General features: G+C 39.2%; 1 protein-coding gene across 1 annotated transcript in view; it reads right to left on the reverse strand.

The window, feature by feature from the left end:
- LOC102376729 (disks large homolog 2) overlaps positions 1–16,770 on the reverse strand; it is a 519,043-nt gene that overhangs the window by 442,176 nt on the left and 60,097 nt on the right. The window contains exon 3 of the mRNA XM_025214018.1: positions 10,811–10,947. Within this exon, the coding sequence (XP_025069803.1) occupies positions 10,811–10,947 (137 nt within the window). The remainder of the gene's footprint in view (positions 1–10,810; positions 10,948–16,770) is intronic.

Here is a 16,770-nt window from a genome sequence, read left to right on the forward strand (position 1 = left end):
TTCTCTCATTTATTTATATTCTTTAAACAAAGAAGACTCAAACTCAAAAAAAATAATGCTCTTAACTAATCAGTGTAACCACTGACCACAGCATTGATTACCCTTCTTGGTTTCCATTTCCCGCACCTTCTGGTTGTTACATACAGTTATGCATCATCCTAATTTATAAGATTATAATCCTAATTTGGGAGAGAGACTCTCTCATACAATGGGATACACAATACAGTCTGATTGGGCCCTCTAAGCATGACTTCAGTAAGCACCAGGAGGCAGGGTGGCACCCTAGAACAGTAGTTCTCAACCTTTGTAGACTGAAGGCAGTGGCACCCCTTGCTGGACTGAAGACACCCCTTGAAAAATAAGAGCTCTTAGTTTTCACTTGTTTCTTGACTACACATTAAGGCCTGTCTTCACATTAAAACGGCTAACCACCAGTGTAATAAATGTTAATGAATAAGATGAACAAGGTAAGGGAACCAATTTGGCATAACGGGACCAAAAGGGGTCTGGTCTTTGTATAGATATAAAAAAGCTAATTACAATGAGAATTGCTTCTAAATACTTTTTTCAAAGTTTTTTTTTTTTCAGGAAGTATTTTTAAGGTGTCACTGTTCGAAATAATGGTAGGATCAGAAAATGTTAATCACCAGATACTTGGGCCTCATCATTTTTGTGTAATTAAAAGACAAGTAGCTACTTGTTATCTCCGAAAATAAAAACATTCTTTGTCTCAAACCAAATGGAGGAGTTTATAGATGTTATGCTTCGCATACTACCTATGACTTTGTTTCAATATACTTTACTTCCTACTGATTTGACAGGAATTTTGCACTCAGTTCTTCAAGAGTGCATGCATGTTGTACAGTTCAAAATAAAGAAATAATTAATTTACATCTGGAGACTATTTTTCATCTACTAGAAGTCTTAAAACTATCAAGAAAATAAATGAGAAAGAATCCTGAAGGTGGGATGGGATTTCACTCTTTAATTTAGGGAGTAAGGACTTTTTTTTTTTTTTTTTTTTTTTAAAAGCTTTGAGCTGAAATGACCCATACCAGGTCAGAGGCAGGCACTGGCAGGTGGATGGTAGGGTGGCCATTACCACTGCTTGTCCTCATGATGATGCAGGGAGAGTGCCCACAGCCAAAGCACCTTGACACAATGCCCTTGAAACCCCATGTCTGTGGACCAAATCCAATTGCTCTGTAGTCTGGGCTGGATCTGGCCTATGAGCCCTAGGTTGCTGACCCCTGCATTACTGCACATGATAAAATGTGCAGCATGATTTGATTAACTGAAGTTTTTGTATGTGGAATTTAGCTAAACCAGGATAAATAAATCCATCAATCAAGGTGAGTGAGATAGAAGCATAGATGAGATATTCAGGGGACTAATTCAGTTACAAAAGGTAAAAACATAAAGAAAGGACTGACTTTTTGAAAGGAACATGGATAGCTGCTCCCAAAAATGAGCAATCACAAAGATTATGAACATAAATGCAATATGTTTGTTTGAGTTCAGAACAAATGTACAGGAAATATAGACTGCTTCCTCTCCAGCTTCTGGACTCCTCAAGTGTTACTGTTATCAGTTTGGAATCGTGGCATAGGAATCTGCATTTTTCAACATCCCTGTTCCATAATTTTACAAGAAAGAAGCAAAATTCAACATCTTGAGACTGGAAAGCCGATATCCTTGCTCCAGCCTTTTGTTTCAAGCCAAATTTGCATGCTCACAGAGCAATCTCAACAAAAAAGAAATTCCTTGCCCAGGAGAGCCTTCCATCACCATCCTCCTGTGAACTATGAACATCATAACAAGAGAAAAGCATAATTCAACATCCTGCCTGCCATCAGACAACTCTGAGGTAAATAGACTGCTCTAATTTTTATCTGAGTCTATTTTGTATAAAATGAACTTTTCCATCCAGGAGATCTTACACCATCTTTCAGTTCTCCTATGAAATATGAATGTTCATTTCCAACTGGGAGAAATTTTACAATCTTTGCACTCTCCTATGCCTGAGGAAGAGCACGCGTGCCCAAAAGCTTGCAAATAAAGAAATGTTTTTGCAACTATCTAGTTGGTCTAATAAAAGATATCACGTCCCCAAGAGTTCTGATTACTTCTGTACCTACAACACTTTTAATATAAATGTAAAGTATATGGGCTTGGAGAGTACCATGCCTTTTCTAATTTTAACGTATATAATAGTATAGAAATACATACAGGAACCTGAATACACATTTCAGTACACAAGTGTGAAAACTTTCATGCGCATTGTTTGATTCCTTATATACTATTCAAATATGTTGTTTTACAGAAGGGAACCACCTAGATACCTTTCTTTCAAACAATCCACATATATTTTTCATAGAAAGAGCAAGTCAGAAGGGGATGTAGATCACTAAGAACAATTAGGTTTTGGAAGGGAGAGTCTCTCCCCCTCTCTCTATAAGAAAAAATTCCATGAGCCGGTCCCCGTTCCCAAACCAAAAGAACAGCAAATGTTATTGTGACAGATTTTCAGTTGCCACTAAGGGTATTTCAATAAAGCATTATAGCTGCTGTGCCAGAGCCAATGCATGGTCAATGAAGCTTTCAAATTACTCTGCGAAGTGGCATTAGGAGATGTGATTTGAGAAACATGAGCCAGAGATAAAGAAGATTAAATGTGGGCAATGTACCCCAAATAAGAAAACAAGAAGTATACATACTCTGCTTTAAGGTATTGAAACATGTGAAAATATGCTGGCATAAATCATGTGGAAACCTGTTGAGCATCTCCATTAGCTATGAACAGTTAGCTGAAGTGAAGCAGTGATTTAGTAAGCATGAATTTTGGCGGGGGGGGGGAGAATACCTACTTAAAAAGAGGTTTATTGAAAAGTCCATAAGATAATGAACAGGTAAAGGGAGGTGAATGACTAAAAGAGGATATTTGTTAAAACAAAACTATTAAAATTAGACTAACTAGGAGCAAATGAGAAAAGCTCCTATGGGACAAACAAGGGGAAAAGAGGATGCTTTAAAATCAACAAGTTCTCTAGTGATGTTAGAAAAGATTGTCTACAAATCAGCAGTGCGAATTTCAAAGTCGCATCACAGGGATCAAAGGATAGGAACTTGGAAAGGAAAACATGCACCGAATGCGCTTGGGTAACCTCCCTGTACCAAGAAGGGGCTTTTCAAAATCCATGCAACTTGGTAAGGTGAGACAGAGAGGTGGGTAAATGGTGGCTATGTTGGATGTACCACTGGGGCCCTGGGGGAAAGTGTTTGGACAAAACTCTTTGTGAAAAGAGAAGGTGGATTCAACCTGATGCTACAGACTTAGAATACAAGGAGTATCAGGGACAGTGTAGTTGGTTAGCAATATATATATATATATATTTATATTTGTAAGATTTTCATTTGTTACATATATACTTATATACATACATATATATGCATATATATATATATATACACACACAACACAAATGAAAATCTTACAAAGAAAACATTACAGAATCACTACACACACACACACACATATATAGTGATTCTGTAATGTTTTCTTTGTAAGATTTTCATTTGTTGTTCAACTGTTATTATAACAAAAGGATACATTTGGAATTTTTAAAAAAATATATTATTTACTAAGGAAAATGTAATGCCAGGTATCCCACACTAGGTGCCGCTGGTTTTTTATATATGTGAAGTGAATCCAGAGTGGCTGTGCATTTGGTAATGCACAGCCCTTGCACTGGCTTTATGCCCAAAATGCAAACTGAATTCCCTTCAGGATGATGGTAGGAGGGACTCCCAGGCAGCAGCTTGAAGTCACAAATCAAGAAAACTGAAAGCAGCTCCCAAAGGGAAAAATATGAGAAGGTAGCAGGCTGAACCACAAGAAGGGGATGTGAGAAAAGGGAGTAATTTGGCAAAAAAGGAAGGGATAAAGTAAACCTACAAGCCTAATCAAAGATGACACCAACAGGGGTCAGACAAGCATGTTTTTTTGGTGATACCTTTCATTGGACTAACTGAATGCTTCAAAAAGGGCTTTCAAAACCTTATCTAACCTCCATTCCAACTATACAATTGGCCCAATAAAAAATATCACCAAAAAAACCCCCTTGGTTTTCACATATTAATCATCAAGAATACTCCAACAATACTACCAACAGGGATGGCACACTTCATTTTATGCCATCAAATGCCATTCTAGAGGACAATTTAATTTGGAAGTCTTCTCAGGTTCATCCTGAAAAATGCAAGGCATTCAAGGAGGAGCTACAGTAAAAAGCTTAGGCTCCTCAAAGAGATAGTCTAAGCACTCTACAAAAAAAATCACTGCATTGGGAAGTCAGAGAAGAGCAAATGACTACAAAATAAGAGTTCCAATAGGGACATATTTGCTTTATTTTGGTTTAATCTTTTAAGGAAAAACTGCACTTTTCATCTAGTGACTAAAGTTTATTTGGGTTGTACTTACGTGCATGGTAGGAGGAGGGGGGGAGAGAGAGAGAGAGAGAGAGAGACAGAGACAGAGAGAGAGAGAGAGTATCTTCCTTTTTCTATGATAAAGTTTGCTTTTGTGCAAATACTCTCTACATTTCCTTCACAAAGTGGATTATATTGAAGTGAGTCTTGAGCAAGCATTCTCCTGAGAACATCTGCGTACCGTTGGCTGTAAATGGTCTATTGCTGCTGATGAATGTGCACATGCACAGCCTTTTTAAAGCTCAACATGATTTAAAGAGCTCTAAAAAGAGAGAGAAGTTCTTTTGTGCAACAATCCCAAAATTTCCCTTAAGAAAGTGGGTTTGTTTGGGTTAATTACCTACACATTATCCCATGAACTGTTGGTTTAATTGGACTACAGCTGGTGCTCATTGTGTGCAGGAAGGAGGAGCGTTTGACTGACTGGCTGTCTTTAAATCGGATCTCATTCATTGCTTTTTATTCCCTCTCACTTTAGTTTGCTTGGATTATCACTGGCTGTGAGCTAAGTGTCTGGGGTCCTAAAACAGATCTGCTGTTTGCATGTAATGCAGAGAGTTGGTGATTCCGAGATAAATGGGGGAAATAAAGAAACTGAACTGACAGATAAAAGGTAGTATGTGCATATATAGTAGAAGGAGCACTTAGATTCAAATTGCACCATGGCTATTTAGGCCAAACTCCAATATGGTTTTAATAGGGAGAGACTTCTTTTTTAATTGATATAGCCCTTAAAAGTGAAGAACTTATACTAAAGAATAGGAAGGATTCATGGAATGGATGCAGCCAAGCAGGGGTTCTTGAAATAGTGAGAAAGTCAAAAGAAATTAGTAACATTTATTGTTATACTGAAATAATCTCTTAAAACTGGAGATTGCCCAATAAGGGAGGCTTTTCCTATAGGTTTCACAATATGATTACTTAGAATTACAAAGTAAATTACATCTTCAGAGTGCCAAAATGCACTGATAGTAATTTACATTTAGGAACTGCAGGACTATCAAGGCACTCAGATGGTACCTTTTCACTTTCCAATATTGCTTTCTGTTTATAGGATCTATTTTATGAGATTTGCAACTTTATTTAAAGCATTTGATTTTTATGTTCTTTGGGAAGCAGAAATGTTTTATGTATAAAACTACTATGAGAGCCAGGATATGGGTTTGGGAGGGGAGGGGGGAGTTAAGTGTTGATGAGTTACAGAAAGATTACAGATTCTAAGAAGTTGTAGAAAGAAATGAAGGAGAAAAAGTTAGAGAACGGATGTACAACTGAGTAAGAAAATAATAAGGAAGAGTTCAAGTATGTAAGAGACAAGACATCAGTGAAGCAGAAGTAAGGCTTTACAGATGACAAGGGTAATGTTGTATTGACACAAGTAGTAACGTTGCCAAAGGAATGTAATGAATTCTTCCGCTCAGTACTCACAAAGGGAAATGAGAAAAATGGCATGAACTGACAGCCATTTCCCAAGGTAAAAGCAAAAAAAAAATACAAAAAAAAAAATACTGAAAGCGATCAGAAGCAATCTATAACCAGTTATGAAGAAATGAGAGTAGCCAGGCTGAGAGAACAACGCCGTAGGTGTGATAGGTAGGCAAGGGGAAATTCCTCCTTTGACAGAATTAACTTCTCACTCCACACTCCTCCTTTTTCTTTTTTATTAAGAATGAAAGGAACAAAATGTAAATTCCACATATTTATAGATTTCATAGATTTCATAGACATTAGGGCTGGAAGGGACCTCGGAAGATCATCGAGTCCAGCCCCCCACCCGAAGGGCAGGAAGTCAGCTGGGGTCATAGGATCCCAGCAAGATAAGCATCCAATTTACTCTTGAAGGTGTTCAATGTAGGTGCTTGAACCACCTCCGATGGCAGGCTGTTCCAGACCTTGGGGGCTCGGACAGTAAAGAAATTCTTCCTCATGTCCAGCCTGAAACGGTCTTGCAGCAGTTTATAACCATTCGACCTCGTCATCCCTTGGGGCGCTCTGGTGAACAAATGTTCCCCCAGATACTGGTGGGCACCCCTGATAAACTTATAGGTGGCCATCAGATCACCCGAGCCTGCGCTTTTCCAGGCTAAAGAGCCCCATAGCTCTCAGCCTGTTGTCATAAGGTCTGTTTTCCTGACCTCTGATCATGCGCGTGGCTCTTCTCTGGACCCTCTCAAGCTTCTCCACATCCTTTTTGAATTGTGGAGCCCAAAACTGGACGCAGTACTCCAGCTGCGGCCTTACCAAGGCCAAGTACAAGGGGAGAATGACGTCCCGGGATTAGCTTGAGAAGCATCTATGGATGCAAGCCAGTGTTTTGGTCGCTTTGCTAGACGCAGCATCGCATTGCAGGCTCATGTTCATCTTGTGGTCAATGATGACCCCCATTTAAAAGTTGATCAAGAGAGAATCCAAGGAATGGCAAATAGCATTAAGATGCGACTACCCTGACTTGCCTACTGGAAGAGAAGTATCATCTAGGAAAGAAGGACAGCCATTTTAGACCCTGTAAAGATTGTTCAGGGAAGGTACTCACACTTGGGTACTGATGCAACTATAAGTCTTGATCTCCAGTGAGTGGATGGGCCCGAAAAAGGCAGTAGCCACTAAAGACTCAAGAGGCAAAAGAAGTAAGTTTAGCTGCTGTTCATAAGAAGGGAATGCTGGGTAAAATGGACATTTCCAGTTTGAACCCAAACCACTGTCACCCAGTTTGCAAAAGCTTTACAATCTACATTCAGCCTTGGTAAAAGCATGCAACAAACTGGTTATTTTATTGTGAAATTTTAGAAATAAGTTGAGGTATCCAGTTGTGAGTGGAATTTCAGTTTACACTTATGGGACTGGCAAAAGAGCTTACTGCACAAACCATCTTGTTACTGGTGAACTTTGACGCAGAGAATTACAGGACTTTAAACCATCACATTCCCAATATTTTCTTTACTGCTAACATTCATTAGAAACAGGACAAGGGATCACAAGGTTCAAATTCTAACTTGTGTGCAACCACCCACTGAAGTCAATAAAGATCAGAACTCAGCCTGCAGAAATGATAAATTCAGGGGAATCAGGATGGATTAATCAAGAAGTCACATTACTTTATAAAAACTGATGAGGTTCTGAAAGAATTAACAAATAGGCATTGTGTTAACTTATCTGGCTTTTAGGGGAGGAAAGGTTTTGATCCAATAACCTAATGTCTAAGATATAAAAGGCCTGAAGTATTTTAGTAGAAAGATGAACTGGCTTCTGATATAGGCTGGCACAGTCTGGAGGCAGAAGACTAATGGAGAAACACAAGGATCAATGTTGAGATTGATTTTGTTCCTTTTAATGAATCCATTTCACAAAAATAGGCATGTGCAATACAATGATAAAATGTGATACTGGTAAGTAATGAACTGCTCAAAACTATACAGGAGGTGGCACGAGAAGATGTGGGGTCAGTCAATCTGAGAATGACTTAAATATTTAGGAAGACAGAAATGAGTCATTTATGCTACTGGGTGTGAAGAAATATCTGTATACTTTCGTACTGGGTATGTAGAAGCATAAATCAAGATAACAGACAAATTCCTGGTGGCTCTGACCATGGTAGTCAAACACAATTATTTTGCTCTCCAAGTTAATCTAGTTTGGGCTGGATCATGTTGAGGAACAGATGTATTTTTTTGTTAAGTATAGTCTTAGTTGACATTTTTTTTAATGATTTGGAAGAAGGAAAAAACAGCTCCTGTTAACAAAAATACCTAGATGACACTAAAACTATGAGAAACTGCATACACTACTCTTTGTTCAAAATTATACAAAGGCATAGAGACAGACTAGAAGCAGACTGAAAAAAAACAATAAAATCAGAAGCATCTTGGGATAATATAAGCCGTGAAAAATACAAAAGGTCAAAACTGTGGGATCCTATACATGTGCAGGGAGGCTGCTTCTACGCAATGTAATTACAGTGCATTGGAACATTAAGCTGTGGCAATTACTGCACTCCAGCAGACTCCAGAGTCACGTGCATCAGTGTCTCCGCACTGAAAAAGTGACAGAGGTTTAGTTATTTGCCGAGCTTTAGTTAAAGTGCCCTGGCCACCATTTTTCAGTGTGGGACGCTGATACATGTGATACTTTGGGCGCTTTAATTACCACAGCTCTCAGATCCATGCTAATTAAAGCGCTCCTGCCCCCTCTCCACCCTGCCTCCTACAGCATGTCTATAAACACCCTGTTTGTCAAATATGATATGTTATTCAATGTAGTAGAAACCAAGAAAGCAGAAATACCAAAAGAAACCTGGGATTTTAATCATATTTAATTACAAATGAGTCAGTTTATTTATCTGTTCAGATTTATGCTACAGAATAATGACCTTCATGAGTTCTGAATTCCTTTCTCTTTAACATGTCAGCCAGTTGTCTTTATGGTTAGGGCTGCCAGGCTCTGGAATGGGCTCCCAAGGGAAGTGGTGCTCTCCCCTACCTTGGAGGTCTTGAAGAGGAGGTTGGATAGATATTTTATAGATTCACAGATGTTAGGGTCAGAAGGGACCTCAATAGATCATCGAGTCCGACCCCCTGCATAGGCAGGAAAAAGTGCTGGGTCTAGATGACCTCAGCTAGATGCATATCCAACCTCCTCTTCAAGACCTCCAAGGTAGGGGAGAGCACCACCTCCCTTGGGAGCCCGTTCCAGACCTTGGACACTCAAACTGTGAAGGACTTCTTCCTAATGTCCAGTGTAAATCTGCTCTCTGCTAGCTTGTGGCCATTATTTCTTGTAAATTTGGCTGGAGTATTACGATCCCAGCACTCATTCCTGCCCAGGACAGGGGTTTAGGTCCCTTCCGACCTTAGAAACTATGAAACTATAAAATGGACTCCCTCTATAGGTGGGTGAAAGAAGTATCTCAGCTCTGCCAAGGAAAAAAATGGATTTAAACTTCAGAAAAGACCAGTGAAATTTCACGGTGCACTGACATCTTGTCACAGGCCAAAGAGGTACAAAAAATAAATTCTCTTTATGACACTGGGTACATCTACATGTTCATTAATGCACTTTTCCTAATGCACATTAAATTTAGTACCTTCAATGTGAGGTACTAAATAAGTGTGCATTAGGCTGCCCTAATGCGCAGGTACTGAAAACACACATTTTTAAAGTGATGTGTAATGTGCTGTAGCCTATTTTACTGTCCATTAGCATAATTGCACACTATTTTATGTGACGCTTTAATGCGTAGTAAAATGGGCTACTGTACATTAAAGTCCACTGAGTCAAGAAAGCATTTCAGTAGATGCTGGACAAAAAACAATCAGATGAACTGATATCAATGAAACCCAATGGAGATGAGAGTCTGGCCCTACCAAAATCAGTGGCAAAATTTCCATTGACTTCAACAGGGTTTCCATGTCTTCCATTAAATATAAACAACATGAACACGGTGAAAATATTTAGAATGGTCCCAAGGGAGTAACGTGATGAAACAGAGACTATAAAAAAAAATTCCTCATTGAGAAATTAGTAAGGGTGCAAAACAGTCTCTCGAAGTAAGAGATAGAAATCACACTGTTTGGGACACTTATAACTGAAAAGGACTACAGAAAACATCTATGCTATACTACAGAAAATAGCTATACTGTACTGAACACATCTTTTCTTAAAATGCCAGAAAGTAAAAATGGAAATCTGAGAAGTAGAACTGGTGCAAAAAGGTAATTTTCATTTTCATCTGGAACTGTGCTCTGGTACACTGATTTAACACTGCTCCATGGTGTGAGCATGGGTAGTAAAATACTTATTTTAATCACAGTAAATATATATATCTTGAGTTGAATGAGCTCATGGATTTGTCTTCATCAAAAATGTGTTGGGTTTTCTAATTAAACACTTATTTAGCTGCAGCCTCAAAAACAAGCATTCAGTGCAACAGTACCAACATGGAGAACATGGTACATTTACAATTAATTATTCAGGGTGCATCTACATGTTCATTAATGTTCTGTAATTATGGTGCATTAAGTTTAGTACCTGTAATAACTTAATGGACAGTAATCAGTGCTACTACACATTAGTGCAGATGAATGTTTTTTTAGTGATATTAATGAGCATTATTCTAAATCTACTGCACATTAGCACAGGCTTTGCCCACCACACTAATGCGCAGTAGAATTAGTCTTCTGCACATTAAGCATCTTGTGTAGATGTGCGCAAGTTAGCTCTGCTTGCTACAAATTTCTCTCCAGTTTGGGGGAATTTGGATTAAACTCCCCATCTGAAACAGATTTGCTCAGCTTCAAATACAGTTCCAGGTAGTTATTCTTCTCACCATAAGAAGTCTGTCTCCAACTTGCAATCTTCCATCTTTCTGGGCTGCTCCTCCATCAATAATCTTAGTAACATAAATGCTGTTGTCTCCAGGAATATGCTGATTTCCTACTCCGCCAGCAATACTGAAGCCCAGACCTGGGGAAGGGGGAAAAAAATCTCATTAGCAATACTGATCACAGTACTAAAGAGGAATGCCTAGATAATACGCACTAACAGCCAGTTGCAAAATTATTACAGTATTTACTAAATGAAGTAGCAAATGTGAAACTCAGGGAGTTGATGCACGTTCCCTTGGTTTGCCAAATAAATTAAGAACATCCTCTCCCATGTACACTTATAAGAACATGCTGCTTTACTGAATCAAAACCAGTATTTGATTGGTCCCTCTAGACCAATATCCTGTTTCCAACAGTGGCCAGTGCCAGCAAGTACAGAAAACTCTGTAGTCAGCAGCTATGGGATACTCTGACGCCAGAGACTTTTTCTTCCTAATGACCAATACAGTTTATTGGGTTTATTTTGTAATTACTATGATTATAGATATTATTATTATCAATACAAGTAGTGTAATAAGGTTATGGAGAAAGAGAATTTGAGATCCCTTGTCAAATCTGTAAATTGCCACAGAGAAAAGGCTGGATAGATTAGATAGGGGGCAATGGAGAGTGTTGTTCTTTAAGAATTCTGCTTTGCATAATTTTTGGCACCCAGATCTTATAGGTAATGGTTACACTAAAGATAAGGCTAATAATCCTTTCTGTACATTCAACTTCCATTCTGTGCCCTGTAAAATTCCAAGATGAAGACCACACAAAAGTTCTCAGAGTTTTGGAGCAATGTCAAAAGTGTATGGTAACACTATCAGGAAATGATAATGCAAACTACAGAAAAAAATATATATAATAGGAAGACAAAACAAACAGACTTTGGAATCCACACTTTTTTTTCCTTTTCTTATCCTCTCCCTACCACATACACATACATAAACACAAATCACTGGTCTCATTAGTATAAGATCTTATCTCTCAGTCTAAGAAACATCTGTCCATTATTTTCATAAAAATCCATGTTATGGGCTACCAAGCAATTCACAGCCTAATTGTTATATTTTTCCTGGATTCATACCCCTAATGAGAACTATCAGAGGAATAAATGAATTGTTATTGACAATAACCTGCTTCTAAGATGAGATGCAGAAACAACCCAGGTGCAGCTATTGCAGCAATAAAAGAAAATATATGCAATATATATCCTCTCTGATTTTATAGCATGGGTTTTACTTACAAAATAAGTAGTACTCTGTAGTTACAGAAACAAGCATTTTTGTAATGGTTGCAAGCCTGGCTTTGGAAGATGCAATAGAAAAAAAATATTTCCTGGTACTTGGCATTTTATGATTGTCACCAGCCTTAAATAAAATAAAATTTTATTTAAAAATCATTGATGTTATATTTTCACACTTGCAAGCTTCTTTGTCATCCATACAACTGCAGGGTTGAGGGTTTTTTTAATGAATTAAAGCTGTTGATAAAAATGGGCTTCACCACATAGTATTTTATGTTGATCATTATTTGTCACCAACTAGAGATGTGGTGTCAGACACCACAATGGCTAATTAATGGATTCTCACAAAATGATACATTACAAGGAGAAATCTCTAAAATTATATCTCAAATCCAATGAATTTCAAATGAATTAATTATGATGGCTGTTAAAATTAAATGTAAAATTAATTTAGAATGGTGGAACAATTAAAATAAAGTGTTATTTAATTTCCAAATTAAGTGGGTAATTACCCCTTGTATTTATGTGGTACTGTCAGGACAACTGCACACATAATTTTACCAGGAAAAAAAATAGTTCTTTTGAGTTCTTCAGCCTCAGAGAATTTATTTATCACCTTGGAGAAGCAGCCAAGGAGCAAAAAGGATGTGCTGTGTAGGAGAATACCAATGAGGAAAACTCCAATCAAGACTTTTGCCCCAAACAGTCACATATGTTCAAAGAAAAAAATACTGGACTGCCTCTTCTACTGACATATTTATTTTGTTCAAGCGGTAAAAAAAACCCCCCAAAACACAACCCCAAAAATACAACCGAACATGTGGTGCAAAATTTTACTAGCGCCATAAAACTTTCAGAAGTATTAATTTCAGGAGTGGACAGGGCCATAGACTGGGTGTTAAGGGAAATGGGTCTATTTTCATCCTAGACACGGATCTCTTGTGTGACCTTGGAAAACAAAGTTAGGACAACCTCGATCTTACACATTTGCATCTTCATGGAGGTCCTACTGTATTCAATGGACTCCAGCATAGGAGCAGGGCTTTGCCATTCTCTACGCGCAGCCATAACCTATTTTTACAATATGTTAAAAGCCACTAGGTACCTGGTCCAACATTACACACCCCTTTTTTTTATTTTAGGAAGGTGAATCCTGGACAGCTGCTTATTGGACCTCCACCCCCACACTTAATCATCTTCACCTGTTCATCTTATGGGATACTATCCCCCATAGTTTGTCTCAAAGGAGAAAGAAAACTACTGGTTACTTTGCTGTCTTGTGAGGTCTTAGCTTCTTCATAATGTCACAATTTGCTAAGTTCTTGATGCAATTAAATGAAATCATGAGAGGACTAGTTCCCAGCACGAATGACTGGTGCCTCCCAAGACTGGGGGGGGCACCAGGGCACCAAGTGGCAAGCTGGGACCGCCCCCAGATGCCGACATTGGTGTCAGCAGTGACAAGCAACAAGCAAGGACCACCCGTAGATGCCAGGGGTGGTGCCAGTGGCAGGGCGGGGGGTTAGCGGGGACTGCTTGCAGACGCCGGCAGCGGCGTTGGCGGCAAAGTTGGGGCGGGTGAGACAATCTCACCTCTCCAGACCCTAACCTTCATATGAAGAGGAGGACAGTGAGAGACTAATGGTGTAAGTGGTTGGGGATTGAGGACAGGTCTCTCCAGATGGTACAGAGGGGCAGAGAACCAATGATACAGATCACCAAAGGAAGGGTGATCGATGCTAGTTATTACAAAACAATTCCCTAATGTGTTATACAATAAAGTTGTGACCTAGTTAAACTACATTCCTACTAGTTTGTCTTCCTACTGAGTCAAAGATTAGTTTAAATAAAACCAAGATAGTGACTACATTTCTAGGGAAACCAAGAAATTCAAAGTCAAAGTTGACAATTTTATGCCTTTGCCTTGTGTGTCAAGATTAGTGTGTGTACAGTGGTTTGGGGTTTAAACCAAATGGTGAATCAGACATAAAAAACTGCAGAAGTCTAACACGGCTGTAATGATCTGGGAAAGCTATTATCATGGAAAACAACTGCTGCAAGTCTGGAGAAAGGTATCTGGAAAGAACTGACAGGATAAAATGATATAGAGAGAAGTTGCACAGCATGAAAAAGTGACAACCAATAAATTTGATACTACTCTAAGTGACTTTTTTGCAGTCTAAATAAATTACTGTGTCAATCAAGTCCTGCCTAAAGAAAGAGCTTTGTGGGGTTATTATAAGAACTTAGAAGGAAATATTCTGCCAAGTGAAAGTTTCATTGACAATACCAGAAATGCTGTTTAACTGAGCCCAGACAGCTCACCTACTAACCTTAAACATTTTCATTTCATCAATAATTTGAGTGTGTGGATCAAATGTTAGTACTGAAAGGGGACGATCATTTTAATCTTCTGTTTATAACCAAGCACGAGTTTCTATTCATTCTGCATTTTGTGTTGTATGAATTCAATATTACGATGCATATCTCATGTGATATTAAAAGACACATTTATAGAATCATGGAATCAGAGAAAATGAGGGTTGGAAGGGATCACAGGAGGTCATCTAAGTCCAACCCCCTGCTCAAAGCAGGACCATCCCGACTAGATCATTGCAGCTAGGGCTTTGTCAAGCTGGGCCTTAAAAACCTCCAAGGATGGAGAGTCGACCACCTCTCTACATAACCTGTTCCAGTGCTTCACCACCCTCCTAGTGAGAAAGCTTGTCCTAATATCCAACCTAAACCTCCCTTGCTTGTAACTATAGTACATTCTGACTACGTTTAAAATTCATCATAAACCTCTTGGAAAGCTATGTAGCCTGCAAGGAGTTAAGTTCAGCTCCCTGGCTCCCATTTGGCCACAAGTCCCCCTGTCACTCTGGCTGGAACAGCAGCCAGAGCCTCTGGGCTTTCCCTCCTTCCCTGCTCCAGCTTCCACATTGTATACCCACCCGTCAGGGCAGTGAGGCACAGCATGGTATGGGGTGGGACACTCAAGGTAAGGCCAGAGTTGTGCAGCATGCAATGCAACTGTGGGGGAGGCACCCATGTGGACATGCACTGCAGCAGTGGGTTGTCTGTGTGGGTGTGCGCTGCACTGGTGGGATGGAGCATCCATGTGGGCTCAGCTCAGTTTGTGACGGGGGGAGGGAGCCCACCAAAGCCATGTGCTACAGCAGCGGGGGAACAAAGCCATGTGCTACAGCAGAGGGGGAAGGGTACAGGTGCACAGTGCAATTGGGGGGGGCATCCATGCAACATGCAGCCTGCAAGCCTGTCACCCTCATTGGTGCAGTCCCCGCTAGGGCAGCCTGTGGGGCATGCAGCCCCTGGCCACTTAGAAGTTGGATAGCCCTACCTTAGTTACTGCCCCCTCACCTTCAGTGCAAGTACCAGCTGACTGATGTCAGTTTGCTTCAAGGAAAGAAATGGAAAGAAAACATTACTCATGCTTAAATGTTCTGTCCTGCCTTAATGTTGAGAGGGTTTAAATAGGTTTGTAGTGACTACTTCTGACTGTGTTATAGACAGCTATAATCCTTTGGTTGTTATCCTATCTACTTTGCCCTGAAGAGTTTGCTGATATAAAAATGAATTTTGTTATAACATTAAAAGCAAATACACATTTACAAGTTGATTTAATATGTGTACAAAGCTTTTTCTAACATTTTCTTATGTTCTTATATGGTGCAGCTGAGAGACTGACCTTGTGTTACTTCTCACCCAACTACAATCCATGAAGCAACATGTAGGAAATGCTGAATCCCAAACACAGAGGGTCACCCCATCTTGGTCCCCGATGCTGCATGAGAAATTGCCCTTCATAGGCATCAGTTCTAAAAATTTCTCTCATTTTATCCCACCATGGGTCCTCTAAATAAAATTTGATTACATTTGTATCCATTCAATGGATCAAGCAAAAGGCTTAAAAATTCAAATCAAGTATCCATTTGCAAAAAGTTGCAAGAAACTTCTTAACAGCTGGCTGTTTCTACTGCCATTTTTAATTCTCACCCCTGACTTCACAAGATTGCTTGTGATGGTGTTTTCAAAACCAAATTTTGTAATATTCTGGGAAAGTATAACTGAAAAATATATAAATGAAACTATCATGATGCAGTGTTTCTTTCCACTGGCAATCTGCTCACTTAAAAGCATTAAGCATCTTCCTTAGTGTCTCTATTTTGCACTTATTTCTAAGATACTGTCAGACAGAGTGAAGAAGACTTACAATGCTGCTAGGTAAAAAAGATATTCTTTGAAACTACCATTACAAAGAAAAAAAATACTGATCCATTAAGATGTGTGTCATTATAAAGTAATGTGTTCAACTATTACATAGCAGTTCTACAATTACCTTGCTCTTGGCCATAAAACATATTTCTTTGACATCAATAGCTAGATTCTGGCTGCCTCTCTCTCTCTGTATATATATAGTAGGGCTGTGCAAAGCTTCAGGTGATGCTCTGATTTGGAGGAGATTTGGCTCGATTCGGGAGCTGAATCTCTGAATCTAAATCAAATCGGGAGGCCAATAAAAAGGTCCAAATCAATTCGAAGCTCTAAGAATCAATTTTGGAGAGATTTGGAGAGATTCAGAGATTTGGGCAGTCCCTGCTCACTACAACAGGGAGCTGGACCCAGACTCCGCGCCGTTAAGTAGGGAACGGG

The sequence above is a fragment of the Alligator sinensis genome, unplaced genomic scaffold (genome assembly GCF_000455745.1).
Source record: "Alligator sinensis unplaced genomic scaffold, ASM45574v1 scaffold906_1, whole genome shotgun sequence".
Taxonomy (NCBI): domain Eukaryota; kingdom Metazoa; phylum Chordata; order Crocodylia; family Alligatoridae; genus Alligator; species Alligator sinensis.